The 19,140-nt window shown below is 41.8% G+C and overlaps 3 protein-coding genes across 5 annotated transcripts; 1 reads left to right on the top strand and 2 right to left on the bottom strand.

Moving 5' to 3' along the window:
- Positions 1–917: 917 nt before the first annotated feature.
- l3mbtl1b (L3MBTL histone methyl-lysine binding protein 1b) lies at positions 918–10,328 on the bottom strand. Its single transcript, XM_054621196.1, has 21 exons — positions 10,308–10,328; positions 9,199–9,333; positions 8,658–8,847; positions 8,202–8,545; positions 8,005–8,056; positions 7,486–7,580; positions 7,268–7,372; positions 7,043–7,178; positions 6,868–6,959; positions 6,611–6,762; positions 6,167–6,270; positions 5,736–5,810; positions 5,517–5,638; positions 5,321–5,435; positions 4,885–4,984; positions 4,140–4,331; positions 3,199–3,300; positions 3,030–3,094; positions 2,752–2,930; positions 2,451–2,513; positions 918–1,439 (listed from the first exon to the last, which is right to left on the bottom strand). The coding sequence occupies exons 2-21, from the start codon at positions 9,307–9,309 to the stop codon at positions 1,311–1,313; spliced, it is 2,523 nt and encodes an 840-aa protein (XP_054477171.1). The 5' UTR covers positions 9,310–9,333; positions 10,308–10,328; the 3' UTR covers positions 918–1,310.
- Positions 10,329–12,081: 1,753 nt separating this feature from the next.
- On the top strand, positions 12,082–13,908 carry LOC129110193 (transmembrane protein 244-like). 2 transcript variants are annotated; one of them, XM_054622383.1, is made up of 6 exons: positions 12,167–12,202; positions 12,408–12,493; positions 12,873–12,946; positions 13,037–13,162; positions 13,238–13,282; positions 13,386–13,852. In XM_054622383.1, the coding sequence occupies exons 1-6, from the start codon at positions 12,170–12,172 to the stop codon at positions 13,478–13,480; spliced, it is 459 nt and encodes a 152-aa protein (XP_054478358.1). In that variant the 5' UTR covers positions 12,167–12,169; the 3' UTR covers positions 13,481–13,852. The 2 variants fall into 2 exon arrangements, with proteins under 2 accessions (XP_054478357.1, XP_054478358.1); XM_054622382.1 differs by lacking the exon at positions 12,408–12,493 and having other exon boundaries at positions 12,082–12,202; positions 13,386–13,908.
- A 175-nt stretch (positions 13,909–14,083) lies between these two features.
- sgk2b (serum/glucocorticoid regulated kinase 2b) lies at positions 14,084–17,388 on the bottom strand. Of its 2 annotated transcripts, XM_054621354.1 has the most exons (12): positions 17,153–17,388; positions 16,816–16,891; positions 16,616–16,685; positions 16,483–16,508; positions 16,130–16,187; positions 15,955–16,038; positions 15,728–15,859; positions 15,364–15,476; positions 14,847–15,066; positions 14,604–14,759; positions 14,428–14,517; positions 14,084–14,332 (listed from the first exon to the last, which is right to left on the bottom strand). In XM_054621354.1, the coding sequence occupies exons 1-12, from the start codon at positions 17,217–17,219 to the stop codon at positions 14,195–14,197; spliced, it is 1,230 nt and encodes a 409-aa protein (XP_054477329.1). In that variant the 5' UTR covers positions 17,220–17,388; the 3' UTR covers positions 14,084–14,194. The 2 variants fall into 2 exon arrangements, with proteins under 2 accessions (XP_054477329.1, XP_054477330.1); XM_054621355.1 differs by lacking the exon at positions 14,084–14,332 and having other exon boundaries at positions 14,430–14,517; positions 14,621–14,759.
- Positions 17,389–19,140: the final 1,752 nt, after the last annotated feature.

Here is a 19,140-nt window from a genome sequence, read left to right as displayed (position 1 = left end):
CAGCCAAACAGCTTACCTCGGAGCCAAAAAACAGCGTACCATTACCCTTTAAATTAGAATACATAAATAAAAGCCGTTTGCATATAAACAGTTGCCGATGTACACATTCCAACTCGCTGAAAGTACACGCTGATTTACAAAGATACTGATAATGTTTGTTTTCTTTCTTTTTTTTTTCTCAAAATCTTTGTATGAATTGAGGCTCGTATTTTTTTCAGTTCACTGTCACATCGTCCTTCTCTACGGACAGACGTCAAGCCTTTTGCATAACCAAGCAGGAGTAAACTCTGTTAGGGACAGTTCTTTTGTAGCTGTATACTATTTACAATATGAATGAACCAAACAAAAACAATATCAACAAAACAACTAAAAGCTGTTTCTTTTAACATTCATATTCATGTGCCGTGCCCAAAAACAACAAAGCGGATAAAGAAGAGCAGAGCTAGTTTTGTTGTCTCGTACCACCTTAAAAAGACTGCAAGTTTCCTTGATTTAACATTTAGCCCTTAGCCCTGCTTGTCACAAAACAATCGTCTGACCAGAGATCACCACACACAGGCTGGTGGGAAATGACATCCTCATTTCTAAAACACTCTTCGTCACATTTGCAGCACACACACACACGCACACAAAAACGTCTTTACCATCCCCCATTCAATCCAAGCTCCAGCCAACTCAGATTTAATCAAACTCTCTTTTGCCTTCAGGCCTGTGGAGTGGCCCTCTTTCTCCATCTAGAGGAGAAAGGCTGAACTACATAGTGCTTCTGTTTTCCACTAGGTTTCACATTTTAAAAACCTCTTGCCACCTCACGATTGTATTTTGCAGCTTAAAAAAAAAAAAAAGTTTGACAAGTAAAACGCAACAAAGCAAAAACACGCTTGTTCCATCTGCTCTGAGCCCAAGAAAAAAAAAAAAAAAAAAAAAAAAAAAAAGGAGATGCAACAGAATCGTGACCCTAAATCCAATTCATAAACTGTACAATGTTAAGGAGCATTAAAGGTGCCTGTAGTTCTTTTTTTTTAATGATTCAGTAAACAAACACGATATAAGTCGAGGAATCCTCGTGGTATCATGTAAAACTCTCCCTCAGGTTGATCAGTACTGTCCATCACGGAGAGAGGAGGGAGTCGGGGGAGGGACGGACGTTTTTTCTGTGATGATGTCTAGCTGCATCGCTGCAGAGCTCGACAGAAGAAACCTGTTCTGGCTGATTTTAATAAAATGTCTTATAGCTGAGTGTTGATGAAACCGGAGCTGAGGGTCCGGTTAGGAGGGACTGATTCCTCGTCAGTCTTTAGAGTCAGGTCTCACTCTTCATCTGCGTTCTTTAACATGAGGATGGAGTTGTAGATCTTCAGGGCGGGACCTAACTTGATTGACAGGATCTTGACGATGTCCGCTTGGGTGAGCAGCAGGAAGGCCTCGCCATCTATTTGCTAAAAAGAAAACAAAAATGATTTGCTCCATATCACTTTTTTCTTTACAGACTCATATAGATTCTGATTCTTTAAACCGAAGTTGATCTTTGTAGAGTCCTGTAGGAATGACTTGTTCTTGTAGGCCAACCCTGGATTTAGCATCACACTGGTTACCTCGACACAAAGATTATTGCAGAAAATATGCTCTGTGGCAAACAAATTTACTAAACTTACATGTTTTGTTCAACACCACTTTTATGATTTTAACGTAAAAAGCTAACGTTAGGCTATAAACGATCTTCACTACGTTTGTATGAGTAAACGCAACGAGGCTGTGAAGGAGGACTAGTTGGCATGATGACGTTTTATAGTCTGCGACATATAAAAGCTTCAATATTCACAGGAGGGGCATTAACTGTCGTGTTTATGGTGTAGGACAAAATGTTAGAATCTGTTAGGCTTGTGTTAACCACAGACCTTATTTCAGTCATCTAACCATAAACCCATTCAAGACACCCATTGACTTTGAGAAGTGAATGATGACCTATCTACAGGTTTAAGGACCGATTTCTGCACCATTTTATTTGGAGTAGTGTTTCTGGTGAATTTCCAATATTAAATCTATTTTAACTGTTTTTGGTCTCCACCAACTCCGGAGGGAAATATCTGTCTCTTTAGCTGCTAAATGCTTATTAAGTCAGTGCCAATAAATTGACTTGTTGATAACAATTCAATCAGTCAATTTATTGGCACTGACTTAATAAATTCAATGTGTTTTGCTGCCAACTCCGTGTATTCTGTGATACAAAAAAATATTAATAAAAGACACATTATATATATATTAACAGCACACAATTAGAAGACATTGGCTTGGACTTTTTTGTTGTTGAAATTTTTCAGACTATAAGATTCATCAAGCATTCCAAAAATAATCTTAATCAATACTTAAATTCAACTAATCACTATTTGAATCTTTAGTCTTGTGAGTTTGTCAGTAGGTTGAGGTCTAAATAGCCATGAAGTACTTACCTCTGTTTTAAACGTAGCAGCATGTTCTTTACACCCTGGAAGTCCTTTGACAAAAGCGGCCACCTGATGTGAAAAAAAAACAAGGCTGTCAAACACAAGATGTTTAATCAATAAATGATTATCTATTATCAAAGTGTATGCCTTCATTGAACTGACAGGCAGAAAGAGAAGCTCTCCTTGAATATTCATGCACAGTTGCCGTTTCCCTGAACAACTATGTGCCTTCATGTTGGATGTGTGAACGAGGAGCATGTCTGCTTCTCATGTGTTGGCGCAGTGTGAGTGTGTAAGCATGTCTGACCTCCTCAGCGCTCCAAGTGGCCACTCTCTTGGCAGTCAGCCCCAGGACCTCGGGCAGCAGCTGGCAGTGTTTGTCCCAGCAGAGAGCAACCCGGTGGGGGGGAGAGGCAGAGAGGCCGGGGGAGAACACAGACTCGTGGAGGGCCTGCTGGAGAGAGATGGTGTCTGGAGAGGGAGAGGCTGAGGAGAGGGGAAGAGGGGGAGAGGCAGCAGTCAGTGGGAGTGAGGTGATGATTTACATGCTTTATCGCGTCTCATTTTACACACATTCACACGCACCTTTACCATCGCCAATCTCCTCTTTGACGTAGTGCATTTTCAGGTATTTGGGAACTGGAGCAGTCCTGAAGAAAACATACGAGTAAGAAGTCACTCTCTTATTACAAGAGAACATCTTCTGCAATGATCTCCACCAGCACAGTTGGGTGTGATGGTTTCATGACTGTACCGTTTAGGCCTTGTTCCATTGTGGCTCTGCTCACTGGCTCCACCCGGTGGCTCTGGCTGAGTGTTACGTACCAAACGCTCAGCCTCCACTGTCAACGGTTTCCTAGCAACACAGACAACCCGTTCAGATACAGACCAAAGAATAGAGTTGCATTAAAAAAATAAAAAATGAAAAGAGTTCCCTTGGGGGTGTTAGTGACGTTTAACATATTCAATGTTTAAGATCTGGCCAGGATTTTTGATTAAAACATTAAAAAAAATTAACTAACCTTATAAATAGAATGTCAATGTATTGTATTGCAGAGATATCAACGGAAATAAGGGTTTGCTAAACAGAAAGTCCCAGCCCTCCCTTCCTGTCTTGTAATACCACTTGTACCTCAAGAGGTGAAAGTGAGTCACTGTAGCATCCAGTCCAGAGAACAAAGAAGCAGCGCTGCAACGAGGGCTTTTCTATAATACATCCATGCTCTTTGTGCCTTTTGATAGTTTGTTTATTGGATTAAATCCAAAGTGGCAGAAACGTCTGAATCCGGGGGTCTGAACCTGGAGAATTCACTCTGGATCAGCAAACTTCCCTTTGCTGCTGTTACACAGGTTGGACTCTTGGCCCTAAAGTTTGTGCAGGGTAAATTCTAGTTCTTGCAGCCGCTGACTGAAGGTCCATCTCCCGGGGCTGCCAAGTGCCAACCACTGACCACAAAACGAAAATACCAATTGTTCCTTGTGTCTGCCACTTTGGTTTTAGTCCAATAAACCAACTACCAAAAAAGTACATCGAACAGCCCATCTGGTGGCACAACAACTAACTTAAACACGTAATATTTAGATGGTATGGACCTCGTAGTAGAGGTGAAATGTTGCACCATTTTTGTTTGGATCATCTGGCCAGGCATCACATTGCACCTTTAAATCGTGTTCATGCTTTTTTGAGCCGCAAACCTGTTCTGGGAGTCTTCAGCTCCTTCCGGCTGGTCTGGCGCCGAGGAGGCCTGTGTGGTGTTTGTATGAGGATCGGGGCGGCGCCCGCGTGGATGAGGTCCACTGAGGGCGAGGGGTCGTTCTCCACTGAGGCGGTCTGGCAGCAAGCCCTCCTTGTTCAGATTCATCTCCGAATAGGGACAGCTCACCTGACTGCCCACATAAAAAGACACATAAACTTTACCCCGGCATAAAACAGGCTGCAGCATTTTACATTTGATGCTCTGCAGTTTAGCAGGCTACAACAAAAAGGGATAAAAAGCAGCTAGAAATCACCTTAAAGACTCAAAACTCCCACATACACAAGCAACACATTTACACTGCAGGCAGCCCACACAAGTATAATTGACGTTTGAGAACATTGAGACTCTTTTTTCTCCTCCTCTATCCATTACATACACAGTCCCAAAATATTGTTCAAATGAGACTTAACTCTCGAGTGCTGTTTGAGCAACAGTGACGGGATACAGCATAATATATAAATAATAATAAATAAATAAAAAGGGTTGTTTTTTTATTCACTTTGACTTTCACATACTGAGATAGAAAATTAATTCAGAATAAGTAGGATATGACAATGAAAGAATACATAATATATTCACTTTGAATAAAGTAATTTGGAAATCAATCTTTAATCTGCTATACAACATAAAGAGTGAAAAACACAGAGAAACACAGAGAAAGAGCAACAGTATGTTAAACTTACGTGTAGTGGGTCCCATAGCGAGGTCCTCTAATGTGGCCAACCCCGTTGCATCCTGGGGTAGGACAACCTTGTCCTGGGGCAGTCACTAAATCACTGGAGCCTGAAATATATATATAAACAACCACAAACAACACACACACACACACACACACACACACACACACACACACACACACACACACACACACACACACACACACACACACACACACACACACAAGGGAGTGTTCATAAAACTAACAAACAACTGCAAGAAGACCATTTCCATTTGAAATGTATTATAAATTCCTCCAGAAGTTAAATGAAGGCAGAACTGTGCTGACTCATCTGTTGAAATCACAATTTTGGATGCTTCTCCTAAAAAACCTTGACTGACCTCCCTGAACATCATGCAGGACAGCCAGGAAGAGTTTGTGAGTTGGAGAGTGTGTCTTACCGTTGGGGTATTGTAGCGGGTGTCCGGTTTTCTGACACCAGCCTACAGGGTGCAGATCAGGGCAGTCTGTCTCCACCCAATAATCATATTCTGAGCTCCAGCCATCGAAATGAATCTAGGTGAGCATTAAAAAAAAAATTAGACAGCTGTGGAGCACAGAACGTGTCAAAATACATTCAGACAAGGAGACACGTACCTTTAGTCGGTGGTCCTCTGTGTCGGCTATTGTTGCAACACGGATGAGCATGGGGTTCCTCTTATCCACAGCTTCCACTTTCATCCCAATCTGGAAGCCATGTGGAGGTCGCTGCAAACACAGGGCACAACAAAAATCACATAACTACATCTATACTACTATCATACATATTATAAATCTTAGTGTACTTGTATATCTGTCTGTGTGTGAGAATCTCACCGCGAGCAGGAGCAGCCTGTGTGCTCGTCTCTTCCAGGTATTTCTCCCATGAGAAGCTCTTAGGTTGTTTATACTCTGAGGACAGAGAATTAGATCCATTAGTTTCAGTCTTCTGACCCTGTGGATTAAAAAATCCTAACAATCTGGACATCCTCAGGAACTGACATGAAGCATACGGCATGCATTTCACCATTAATGTACTTAATTAGCTTCAATATATTTACTTAATAATAGTTTAATCATCCTTTCTTACAGTAGCAACAATATTTGAGAAATACCACAATCGTTAAAAAATACTTTCTATAGAAAATACATTGATGGCACAAGTGAACAACAATTTAATCAGCAGAATCAACATTTTTATAAGCAATTATTTCTGATAATGTTAGATTCTGCATTCCCTACAGTATATTAAAATAGTTTATACTGACCCACGTGTGTCTTGGTCTGTGTCTTACCAGCTGGCGTGGTCAGAGTAAGCTCAGCCTCCTCACAGTATCCCACAGGATGGATGTATGGACTGCTAGCGTCACACCTTGACATAAAACAACTACTAGTAAACAAGCACACAGTAACAGCCCAATTTTACACTATTTCACTTCTGATCTGTTCCAGCTGCATAAACTCTGTAGTTATGTTTGTTTGTCCATCTTGTCCAGACCTTTCGTCCCATTTTCAAACTTGTCATGAACCTGTCAAATATGTTTCTTTATCTTTCCATTTCTTTCCATATTTGAAGTACATAGGCACCATGATGACGTCCTACAGACATTAAACTAGCTTCGCCTGGATTTAAAGCTATCGCAATCCTCCAAGAAGACTGGAGGATATCTACCATACCCCTTTCTTCCTTTAGTCTTAAACCAGGCTCTTACCAATAATCATATGTGTCATCCCAGTTGTCAAAATGAATGAGGAGCCGGTTGTCAACAACAGCAGCAATGGTTGCTACACAGATCAATGACGGGTTCTTCCTGTCAATCGCCTCCAGCTTCATCCCGGCTCTAAATCCAGACGGAGTCACAGACTGAAATAAAATGTATAAACATACACATTTAGCAAACATAAACCCTTAATATAAATACAATTGGATGGCTATAGCGTATACAGGCTGTGTGTGCTTAAAACTCACTGTGTTGAGACTCTTGAAAAGGTGTTTCGGGGCCAGCTGACCCCTGCAGTTCTTCACATACATGCTCCAATTAAACTCTCCATCTTTGCAACCTCAAAAGACAAACCCACTTAGACAATGTGTTTATAAAAGCATGGATAGATGTGTCAGTTGGTGTGTGTTTGTGTGTGACTACCTTTAGGCAACAATAACTTATGTCCATTCTTCTCACACCAGCCGGCTGGTTTCATGTCCCACGAGTCGGCGTTGGCCCAGAAGTCGTAGCATTCTGGGTAACCATCAAAGTGGAGCCTCACCCTGTAGCCTTGTATCTGAGAGGCAAAAGGGTAATGGAATTCTTAATACAAACGGGGAGCACGATCAATGTGGTCTAGTCACAAACAACTATTGGCACACGCACCTCTGCAACAGTGAGCACGCAGAACAGGGACGGGTGAGACGGGTCCAGCCCCTCCAGCTTCATTCCCACTTTAAAACTGTTCCTGCTTTGAGGAAGCGACTGGTGCTGCAAGACAAATGAACATCACAGCACAGTCTGAGACCAAAGACACAAAACCATCTGGTTATACTTTTTAAGAAAGTATCTAAAATTGGCAAGTATAAATGGGGGTAAAATACCTCTTTGAACAGTTTAACGGGAGCAGCGATGGCCCTCTCCTCTTCCAAGTAAGAAGGCCAGCTCCAAGCCCGTTTCTTATTGCCTGGGACAGTAGCTGAGGGTTGGGCAAAAAGATACACAAGTATTATGTACTGAGGTTGGTGCATGAGGACCTCCATCACATTCATGACAAACATACAGATGAGGATACAACTCTTCCCCAGTTTGAGATTCTTTTAATTCAGATCGTCGCAATTTACGTGACAAATTTTCACAAAATTGTGATAATTTAGTATGGTAAAGTTATTTAACCTTTAAAATGCATACAAAAAATGTGAAAATAAAAGTTAATGTATCAGTGGACAATCTGCAAGGGGTTTAATTAAATGATGTAGTATATAGTGAATCTGTTAATGCCTTGAATTTAGTTAACCATGTCAGTCATTTGAAGATTGTCATTGGATTGGGAACACTGTGATACAGGAAAACACCTGTCTCCATCCCTCCATTCTATTTACAGTGGCAGCATTCTAACATACCCAGTTTGGCAATTTTGGCACCTCTCCTGCCTTTCGTAGTTTTGGCCTTTTCCTACAAAAGGTGAAATGAAAGAATGAGTCAATAATCAGAACTATCAACTTTTTCCTCACCGATCTTGGTGTTTTCTCAACTTAAAGATGAAGAGATAATCATCAGACTAAAAAATTGAATCTGATACTTCAAATATGCTAACTACCTCTGGTTCCTCTTGGTTGTCTTCCTCTTCATCACCAGAATCCATATAGATCTTCCTCTTTTTGCGCACACGTTTACCCAGCCTCTCACCGTCAGCTGCTTGACTCTCCCTTGCCTCCCCTGGGGACGATCTGCCACTGGAGGGCTGGGCACAAATGGAGCTACAGAATTTGCCCTGAATGAGGGCGTCTCGGGCCACGCGGCCACCACAGGCCCGGCACCTTGACAACTCCCCATTTTGACCCATGTCTGCGCTGGAGCCAACCTCAACGCTGGGACCAACTTCCACACTGGGGCCCTCCGTACTGGGACCCTCTTCTAAAGACAGAAGCACAGGACCGGGGGCTGAAGGACAAAGTAAAGAGAAGGGATGGAACTTACCTGTGGAGCATTAAAAGTAAACACTGCCATTCTTTACAATAACAATGTTGTAAGAGTTAAAGATGAGCTATCGTACCTTTACCGTGAGATGATCCTGGCTTACTCTGATTGGCTGGAGCTTTGGCTGTACCAGTCTGTGATTGGCCCTCTGGTGGAGGGGTAGGAGTGTGAGACTGAGCTGGGTCCAAGGTCTCAGCCTGTGCCTTCTGCCCTTTGACCTCTAAGTCTGTAACGATCTCAAGCGTCCCAAATTCTGTCATGCGAAACTGAAAAACATAAGAGAGGTAGAGACGGATATGATAATCAGGGTGTCTCACCAGAAATTGTTGTAGTCGTGGTAAGTCACCCCTGATTCAGCTTGTCTCCTAAATAATGTACTTAGTACTCATTAAATAGATGGCATACCATGTGTGAAATAGTTCTCTCTTCTCCCCTGAAGTTTTTTGTTTTAATAAAAATGTACTATTTTCTTTTTTTATAAAGTAAGAAAAAGGTAATTTTAGGTAATTTGAGGCTATTGATGAAGTGGCTATTGATCACAACAGAAAACCCTGCTCTTACAAATCTATGTGTGATCCGAGACTTTCACACAAACATTCACACAAAATCTCTCGTACCCTTATGTCACTGCCTGGCAGCGTGGCAATACCGTCCTTCCAGTCCAGAGCACCCATCATATCAAACTCAGCACCCTGGGAGGGGCCATCACTGGGTGGAGTGTCGGTCATTACAACTCCTATGATATTCCCAACCTGCACGGACACAATAACGGTCACATTTAAGACATTGTCATATATTGACAACTGAAACAAGAAACATTACAGAGGACCAATATGCAACAGGGGTTGAGTAGAAAGGATCAGTCTACATCTCTGATTCAAACTAATGCACTGTTCTCCGACTACTGTGCCGACTATGTTTGATTATTACAGTGAAACAGCCCCTCTGTATGGTTTTGCTCCCAACAACAAACAAAAAACAAAACAACAGCGTCTTCCTGCACTAGTAAACATCACTACCAAACATCGCCTCTAGATGGCGAGTGTGTGCTGGCTTGCAGGATACACCATGCACTTCGATTTCAGACAAAACAGTCAATAATAATATTGTTTTGCTGGTCATCTAACGGGGCTATCCGTGCACAAACGGTCCCAATAGGATGAACCATCATCAGGATCATTGACAAACATGAGGAAAGATGTCTCAACTTGAAGTTAACCACACAACTTCATCTTTTCCTTGTTTTAACAGTATCTCCTAAAACCGGCTGTTTGCCTTGCTATGAACAAGCGAGAGGGTCATTGAATTATCACTTTTAAAGAGAACAGTGATTTCTGCGCCGACTGGCCGAACTTAAAAGCGTTTTAATCCCACTAATATTACGATATAACGTTTTAGTCCTGACGCAGGTTAAACACTGAATTAAGGGGATATTTTCTGTTTGCATGTCGGTCACAACCATGTGAAAAGTCAGCAACAGCCCGAGCTCATGGGTCTTGATTAAGTTAGACTTTGCACATGATACCTCAATTTTATTCCAGCCATAAATAAAGTGTGTGTAGGAGCGCCCATGATTAGCATTCGTCTTGTACAAAATGGCGGAGCCTAGGAAGAGGCCACCAACACGTTCAAACTATGTAAATTACTCAAGTTACCCATTTAAACAAATGGTGCAAAGGTGCTACGCGTCGAACAAACGCAGACGCTTGCTGTGTAATTTCCTGACTTTGTGTTTTCCGTCCCTCGAGTGATTTTCTTCACTTTCCCCTTGTCACGGAATGTCAGCCCGGGCTGCTAGCTAGCGCTGCCGTGAAGCTAACAGGCAGCTAGCTCCGCTCCGTTCACCTGAACCGGGGGCTGCTAGACGGCTAGCCGTAGCATTGTGACTGGATGCAGCCAGCTAAAGGACAATCCGTAATGAATAAGTTTCCCGGTTGATAACAACGGGAAAACGCATTTTACAACACGCCAATATTTCGCACAATAACACACAACACTCACAATCACACCGCGCCACTGTTACCGGCTTCAACAATGTTGCTTGATTAATTTCTTCAATAGAAACTTGGGAAAAAAAAAAAAAAAAAAAAAAAAAAAAAAACGATTTATTTTCTCCGTTTTAAATCAGAGTGTACATCATGTGAACTAACGCTCGTGAGCCAGACGAAGGCCGCCTTTTCAAATGTTGCCACTGTTAACGGCAATAAACGGCAATTAACGAGTATTAACGTTTAGAATGTGGAACTCACCTCGTTTCTGTTTTAACTCTTATTTAGAGCCGATAGAGGGATGCGCATGCGTGCAAGATGCGCTGCCTGACAACTTTGGGTCTCGGAAAAGTTCAGTTTACTATCGGTGGTCAATACTCGGCCTGTTTACACTTATAACACGCCCCAAACTCAGCTCAGTGCCGATATAACGAATACCGCCGATAGGCTGGAGCTCACGTTCCCTCTCAGCTCACAAGTATTTCCCCGAAGAAGTACGACTGTGTCTCAATGGAGCGCAGGACCGCAGTGTCTTCACTGACCGTTGGCGAGCGGTTGGTCCCCCCTGTTGTCAAACTGGCCGTTTTCGCCCAACGGACAAACCGTCTCCGCTCCGTTAAAACTACTCATATGGATGAAAAATGCGAACACACGGTACTCAGTGTGTACAAGCCGTTGATAACTGTACTATTAAAATACGCAGGCCTGTAAAATAAACCAGACTGATGTGTTTTTTTGGGTTTTTTACCCCCCTAAAAAAAAAAAAAAAAAAAAAAAAAAAAAAAAAAAAAAAAAAAGACCCAAATGCGTATCTGCACAAGAGTCTGGGCCGGTTCTGCTGTTAAAAACACATCTACAGTCATGTCGGCTGAATGTTAAAACAGCCCCGCTGAATGAAGTCGGACAGGATGGTTGAGTTCAGCCGAAACAAGCCTGAATAAAACACTGCGTTTAATTCGATAAATGACTAATGTCGGTTCACATTTGGCCGAAATTCAACATCCGAGCCGACAGAGTATCGGACTGTGTGGTGTCACCTACAATGGCATCACTGGATGTATGGTTTATGGCTTTTTAATGTGACAGATAATCCATTTAATTTAATAGTGGGGTTACTCCGGGTGGTGGTTCCTTCCTGGTGTTTTTATATTCATTTGAAGTATTAGTTTAATCGCTTAACTACTCATGTTTAACCACAATATATATTTCTGTATTCAATCCCTCCCACATAGGGCGGTTATGGTTCCTCCGGTAGAATAAAGCTGCTGATTTTATTGGCCGTTTTTAAGCCATAATTATGATGATATACACCCGGTTTTAACACAAATACCAATTAATTAATAGCTGCGTATTCGGTGCGTAAAGCTAACAGGTATAATAAAGAGAGAAAGTGTTTATTTCAGTCAACAAAGGCCGCCCTGAGACGAGGTGAGATGAGTTCAGTGGACGGCGGCAGAAGCGGCGGCGCTGGTGTTCGTCGTCCTTCTCGCCGCTAGGTGGCAGTAGAAGCCCACTTTTCAAAGAGGATTAACGGGGTTCGTGCATCGGTGCTGCAGCCTGGAATGATTTTGTAATATAACAACCAAGAACGAACCATGAGATGGCATTCAAAGGCAAAGCGGTGGACTCGAAGGTGAGGGGACAGTGGACGTGTCCTGGGTAATGTCCCCGTGAACTGTCAGTCTGTCGGGGTCGACGGATTATGGAAATCATGCGCGGTTAAATAATGCGGAGAATATATCACGCTATGTTACGCCAGAAGTCTGTATCTGTGTACCACACAGATTATAATCCTAACTAGATGCTGCATTGTGATATATTCTTTTATAATCCCACAGACCGTGCTCTCCAATCTGCTGCTGTGTCTGCTCATATTTTACTCTCTGTTCTACATGATTGGGAGCGTTTGCTTCGGTGCCTTCAGGTGAGAATCTCTCACACGCATGCGCGCAGGCGGTATGTAGTCTACTGGTTCTGTAGGCAAATAAAATGTCAAGTATAGTCTGCAGTTTGTATTTATAAGGTTGTGAAATGCATGCACAGAAAGCAGGAGGTGCAGGGGGGGTCAACAGGGTCCAAACAGTTTACGTTTGACTCGGTTCATTTGTTTATGGATCCACCTTTGCAGCGGTGATTGTAGAGGTGAGATTTACAGTTGTTACTTTATCCACACCATGTGACCTATATCCGGAGCATCCGTTTATTTAGACAACTTTGGAGTGGTTTAACACACTCTCTTGCAATTTCTGAAAATAGTTTACCCTTTTATTGTATATTCAATCCAGTTCTGACTTCTTATTTAGGCTGGATCACTTTGACGGATTGATTCCATTCGACTTCAAAACCGAACCTGCTGAATCCAACTCCAAATACCTGGGTGAGCACCCTAAATGCAGCCAATACGATCAACAATGAGAGTTAACTTCTTTTTCACTTCCTGTATTTCTTCACTGTTTGTCTTCCTCAGTGAACCTCCTGTCCTTGGAGCTCACCTACTTCTGCAGCGGCCTTTTTTTTGCTGCAGTTGTGAGGAGGAGGGTGTGGGACTACGCCCTCACGGTCACACTTCTTCATGTAATGATCACCAGTCTAGGTGAGCAGAAATCTAACAATACGTGTTCCCGGGTACATACATCGTGAAACTGAATGATATGTTTCCATGCTGCAGTTATGTTGGAGTTTCCCATGGTGTGGCAGTGGTGGCTGGCTTTAGGTAAAACAAACATTACTTGTAACTTATCTGTTGATTATTGCGTTTAACTCTATTAAATCAATTATTTTTGATGCTCTATGTTTTTTTTTTTTTTGTTCCACAGGTAGCGGCTTGTTTCTGATGATATGCAACGGTCAGCTGATAGCTTACTTCACCTGCCAGAGCGACCAAAGCTACGCATCTTTCAGCATCTACTGAAAGACAGGAAGCCACTCGCAGTATGAACTGTTTCCTTAACAGTCTTGTGAAGTGAGGTAGAAAGGATCAGACCAGATGCTCTCATCCTGGAGACACCCATTAAGTTCTCAACAGTGATGGGCTTTTTGTGTTCGACACTAAAAAAAAGAAAGAAAAAAAACTCCTTCCCACTTCCTCACCATCAAGTCGGAACTGGGTCCGATTTGTGTTCAAGGGTTGACAACAGGCATCCTTTGGTTTTATGTGAATGCCACAAGGAGATGCTCTGTGTCCATTGCTTGTGATGCACAATGCCTCTGTTACTGTGCAGGATTTTAAGGCAGCCTGTTAAGTATTTCAAAACCCTTTTGTAAGCCGCGAATGCAAAGCATAACGGGAAAGTTGCAATACATGTTTGTGGTATATTTTAAAGATAAATGTTAAGTGTTAAAAAATAAAGCTGCTTCAGATTGAGTGTTTATTCTTCCATTTTCTGACACATTATGGTAGCTAGTACTTGTGAAATAGTAACCAGCCCATTTCACATTATGAACTGATGCTTAAAATAACTTATTTTTTAGTACCCAATGAGACATGCAGTGTAAGTGTAAGAATCAGTTTGCTTAAGTTTTTAAAAATAGACTTTGATTTAATAATTTGTGACATAAAAAAATAAATATTTGAACAAACATGCTCCCAGAGGGATTGGTGTTATGAAACCGGCTCTGCTGCCACCTACTCCACTGGGTTCATGAAGGAGAATCCCGGGAAGGCCTGGCTGGTCCCGCCCCCCTGACACCGCTCATTCACAGAGGTAGGGACTGGTTGTAGCGTGAACTCTGGGTCAATGTAGCGGATATCACAGGGACCAGTCTGGAGAGTCAAGAGGAATAAAGAAACGCCAGAGTACACTGTCAATTGCTTTTTGACAATTGAATGCACTCCATTCAGTCCTGAATCTCTCCTACCACTTTTGGGATGAACGGAGGTCTAACTTTCTTGGCCAGGAGGTCGTCCCAGTTGATGGATGCAAAGAAGGAATGTTCCTGCAGCTCAACCTAGCGACACAATGAAATTAGACCCTCTGTGGTTATGTGCATCATTGTTTGTCTCTCCTCAGGAATTTATTTTTGTGTGCACTTACAAGGTCATGGCTCCCACCTAAGCGTTTGGAGACATCTCTTTCCAGCAATCCCTCGAAGAGTGAGCAACAATCTTGAGACCCCCCACTACGCAGCTTCAGAGGGGCGTGAAGTATGTTCTCAAACATCTCTGCTTTGCTACGGCTGTAAAATGGAGGCTGACAGAAAGGACAGGGAGATGGAGTAAGGCGAAGATGCTGAGGAAGGGGATAGGATTAAAAGATAACTTCAAATCCTCAACTCACCAGTCCATACAGCATCTCAAACAGTACAGTGCCGAGGCCCCACCAGTCCACTGCTGTACTGTATGGGTGGCCTTGTAGCACCTCTGGGGCGAGGTATTCCGGAGTCCCACAGAATGTATGCATAATCCCACCAATGGCAACGCCTTCTTTACAAAGCCCAAAGTCAGTCAGCATCACATGACCCTCACTGTCCAGCAGGATGTTCTCTGGTTTGAGGTCTCTGGCAGACAAACAGATGGGACAAAAGTGTTAGTCTACAGATTCCTGCAAAAAAAATGTGTTTTAACTGATATTGCTGTTGTTTTGTTTAAATTTCCTCTGGTTTTACGTCACTTTTCATTACGGTTTATCTTTTAATATGGTATTTGAGAACATGCAGAGCTCTGTTATCAAAGTGAACATTTCATTTCAATTCCCTGCATGAATCAATTAAACATGAGCAAAGAGCAGTGAGCCAAGAAAAATGTGAAAGAGTGACTTTGCAATGGCTTGTCTATTTGTGTGTGTGTGTATGAACCTGTAAACAATGTCTAGAGAGTGGAGGTAGCCCAGGGCCATGGCCATCTCTGCAGCGTAGAAAGGAGCCCTGGTTTCAGGAAATGACCCCTCCCTCTGAAGGTGGTAGAAAAGCTGAGAAGAAAGAGGTGAGAAGGGGAATCTTTAAAACTAACTTGTATGTGTAGTCTTCAGAAATATGTAGCTATTTCTGTTGTTTTTATGCTTAATATTTGTAAAAAATGTTGGTATATACTGTATACGATACCAAAATTGGATTGTTTTGAACTTTTGAAAGTTGCAGGCAAAGGGAGACTGTCATTCATTTCACACCTGTTTTTCACCATACCACAGTTGACAGAGAGAAGTAATTATTAATCACGTACCTCCCCGCCATTAACGTAGTCCAGGACGAAGTAAAGCACGTTTATTGTCTGAAAAGAGAAGTGGAGCCCCACCAGGAATGGATGTTGTAGTCCCTTCAGCAGCACGCTCCTCTCAACCATCACATGCCGCTGCTATAGACACACAACAGATGCAGTAGATAAGGTAGATACATTAGTTACAGTGGATACAGTATATGTATGGATGGATAGATGGATAAATAGTTTACCTCTTTCCTTTTGAAAATGATCTGTTTCTGCAGCACTTTTACAGCATAGTAGCCTCCATGTTTTTTATGTCTAGCGAGCAGCACCTGTACAGGTTTGAGCTGTGTCATTAAATGTCCCATAAAAAAATCTCACAAGCACAAATACAAAAATGTACGAGAATAAAAAAAATCCTACCTTTCCAAAGCTTCCTTTGCCGATAACTTTGAGGTAATCAAAATCTGACGGTTTCATCCTGGTTAGCAAGACGGAGAAAAACTGTCAGATATGTGTTCATAGGAATACTCCTTAACTGTTTATCACTGATTACTTAATTTGTGGTTAATACATGATTTATTAATGAACAGAACAGTTAATAAGCTATAACAATGCGTAAATAAAAAATATGTTTTCGATTCCAAGGTTGTTACTACACATTTAGGCAAAGGGACCATGTCACTGGTAAATGTCCTCGACCTAGAGGAGTGGACAACTCTGGCTTTTTTTCTATTGTGACTTAGTTTTTGGCATCAGGTGGTAAAATAACTTACTGTAAGGTTTCTGTGTTCACTGAGCTCTGAGGAGAAAGGAGAAATCGGTAAAGGAAAGGTCAGGAGGTCAGATTTAGTTTCACCTCTTGTCATTTTGCCTCTTTGTCTTTAAAGTAAATAACCCTGTACTCACCACTGTGCCTCTCTCATCCTTCTCTCTTCTCAGCCGGCTCTGTCGCAGAAGGGTTTTCTGGGTGTCCAGGCTTCAATCAGGAGGTCAAAAAAAATTATAGTTACATGTGGGCTTTTTAGTTTAAAAAGAAAAAATCCACTTCAACCAAAACTAAAAAAAGTTGTAAACATGATTTTTTTTTTTTTTTTTGGTGTACTTACTGTTGGCAGAATTGCTGACTGGAAACACATTTGTGTAGGAATTCACTGAATTCAACTTTCTTTCCCTTGAGCAGAGCTGTAAGCCAAGCAGTGGATTAGCTGGTCCATTATATAGGAGTTCAACAGCTGTAACGTTAATATGAAACTATTATCACAATTATTATCACAAATAAGTAATGTTTTCTACTTAAATATTACTAAAATATCTTATTCTCATTTCTGTTTTCTAATGTAATATTCAATTTGGTCTCTAGCGTTGGCTCAACGTTACTTTTGACTGTACTACGTGAGCTCGCGGTCAGACTTAACCTAAAGAACGCAGGTGAGCAAGACTTACCTGAGAGATATGACGCGAGCCCTCTCATTTTGGCATAAGTCAACGGCCGGTGTTGAGTCACAGTCATCTGGACAAAGACAGACTGACTGACTGGGTGTTTTTTAAAAACTGAAATAGAGTAGGAAAAAGTTTGGTTGGTTTTGAAGGCGTGCTTCCCAGTCGCAGTCTCCCCGCCTGTCCCAAACTTTCAAAGTGTGGCTGCTCCGTTTAAAGCCCGCTGACGTAGGAGACGCAGAGGAGCACCGGCAATGCTGCGTTAAAGGGCCCTCGGAGATGTCGAAATTATGACGCGTGCGCACATGCGCGACTTAAAGTGATTAAGGTCCTATGTCTTTGCCATAGGTTGTTGCTTTAAATTCTGATTGACTGAATCAATGTCATGGATACAATAGAAACACAAAATAAAACTATGAATACGGTATAAAAGTTAAATATGAAAACCACTTTTATTACCAGCTGCAGCAGCAGTGTTTTCACCTGGCAAGTCTGAGTGTGATTCAGGTTTAGGGTTCTGCAAACAGCTGCAGATCATCAATTTCTTAATAATGTTATAACATTTACAACTGCAGATTTGATGAATTGCTGACAATTAATGACTTAAGCCCACTAACATTTATAACTGCAGACTTGATGGCACACAATAAATTGAAAAACAACCACATTAACCTTAAATCTGCTGGTATCACTGGTTTGTAGCGGATCTTTAAAGCATTATAAGCTATAATAAAGCCATTAATTAAATGTATAAACCCTTCATGAAGCCTGTCTTTTTTGAAAGGCGCACCAAATAAATAGGCCATATACCATGCACAATATAGTACAGATTTAATAATAATAAAATAATCAATAATACCAAAGCATAGAACATGTTTAGTAGGTACAATCCATAGCACCAAGGGGGTCAACAAGTACACAGTAAAAAGTAAGCAACAAGTGAGGAAATACTTTAGGTCTTAAGGTAGTGAGTTGTCAGCATGTGAAGGCAGCAGAGTAAGCTCAGTGCCTTGTACCGGTATCGGTATCGGCCTGTAAACTGACCCAATTGATTTTATCATAGGAGCATTCTTTCTTCCTTTAGGCCTCTTAATTTTTCACAGTTGATTAGAGGGAGGAATGTATACCACCAGTAAGTCTGTGAGTGGGCGGCAACACTAATGTACTGAATTAATGTGCGTGTCTGATAGCCAACATGTAGAAAAAGATCAACACCGCACAACCCCAGAGATTTGCAGCACACACTTTTCTTTGGAACCTAAGGATAGTTTATGGGTCATGGAAACTAAACTACATGTTTAAAGGCATGCCATAATTCCAGCACATGACACCTCTGTATCTGTCTTCCTGTTTCATGTGGCTGCTGCAAGCCTGAGAAAGGACAGGGCCTCTCCACATCATCACAAACCAAGTTTCATGCTTGTGATATATGACCAAACCCCAGTAGCATCTCACATATATGTATAATGGCTAGTTGTTTTATATCATAGCAGTTTATATACACTCCAGACATTCAGACACAATTAATCCAAATAATCTTGTTGTTGAATGAATAACATAAGGAAACATTTATATCAACATATCAACAACACAATCATACATTGTGTAAATTTGAAAATAAAGAGGAACTATCTTGAGTCTGGCAAAAACAGATTCTTGAGAGAGGAGAGGTACAAAGATTCCTCTTTTCCATCCGTAAAGGAAAAAAGTTAAAGACAATACACTCATTTAGGATATGAAACTGGGGTTGTTGTGAATCAGATAAATGGGACATGAAGTGCACATACTGAAATAACATCAAGTTTGTTCCGGTGTCTGCTTCTAAATTGGGAGCTGCTGGGTTCAGACTTGGTACAGGGTGTCTTCGTTACTGTGGCAGAAAGCCGATCCTTGAACAGCAGCAGGGGGGAGGTCCCCCTCTGTTACAGCGCTGGCTTCCCCCTGTCACCCCAAAGTGAACTGGTCTCTTCTGGTCTGACCGACCGGCTTCAGTT

Source organism: Anoplopoma fimbria, chromosome 20, assembly GCF_027596085.1.
Source record: "Anoplopoma fimbria isolate UVic2021 breed Golden Eagle Sablefish chromosome 20, Afim_UVic_2022, whole genome shotgun sequence".
Classification (NCBI taxonomy): Eukaryota; Metazoa; Chordata; class Actinopteri; order Perciformes; family Anoplopomatidae; genus Anoplopoma; species Anoplopoma fimbria.
This window is presented reverse-complemented; position numbering and strand designations above follow the sequence as displayed.

What these genes read in the sequence shown, in the direction of transcription:
- LOC129110193 (XM_054622383.1), top strand. Translation starts at nt 12,170, where the DNA reads ATGGCATTCAAAGGCAAAGCGGTGGACTCGAAG. An exon ending in GTTTGCTTCGGTGCCTTCAG is followed by an intron (nt 12,494 to 12,872) that starts GTGAGAATCTCT and finishes CTTCTTATTTAG; the next exon opens with GCTGGATCACTTTGACGGAT. An exon ending in GCAGTGGTGGCTGGCTTTAG is followed by an intron (nt 13,283 to 13,385) that starts GTAAAACAAACA and finishes TTTGTTCCACAG; the next exon opens with GTAGCGGCTTGTTTCTGATG.
- l3mbtl1b (XM_054621196.1), bottom strand. Translation starts at nt 9,309, where the DNA reads ATGACCGACACTCCACCCAGTGATGGCCCCTCCCAGGGTGCTGAGTTT. An exon ending in ACAGACCAAGACACACGTGG is followed by an intron (nt 5,811 to 6,166) that starts GTCAGTATAAAC and finishes CTCTGTCCTCAG; the next exon opens with AGTATAAACAACCTAAGAGC. An exon ending in CTGCTACGTTTAAAACAGAG is followed by an intron (nt 1,440 to 2,450) that starts GTAAGTACTTCA and finishes TTTTCTTTTTAG; the next exon opens with CAAATAGATGGCGAGGCCTT.
- sgk2b (XM_054621354.1), bottom strand. Translation starts at nt 17,219, where the DNA reads ATGACTGTGACTCAACACCGGCCGTTGACTTATGCCAAAATGAGAGGG. An exon ending in TCATTTTCAAAAGGAAAGAG is followed by an intron (nt 15,860 to 15,954) that starts GTAAACTATTTA and finishes GTGTGTCTATAG; the next exon opens with CAGCGGCATGTGATGGTTGA. An exon ending in TTGAGATGCTGTATGGACTG is followed by an intron (nt 14,760 to 14,846) that starts GTGAGTTGAGGA and finishes CCTTTCTGTCAG; the next exon opens with CCTCCATTTTACAGCCGTAG.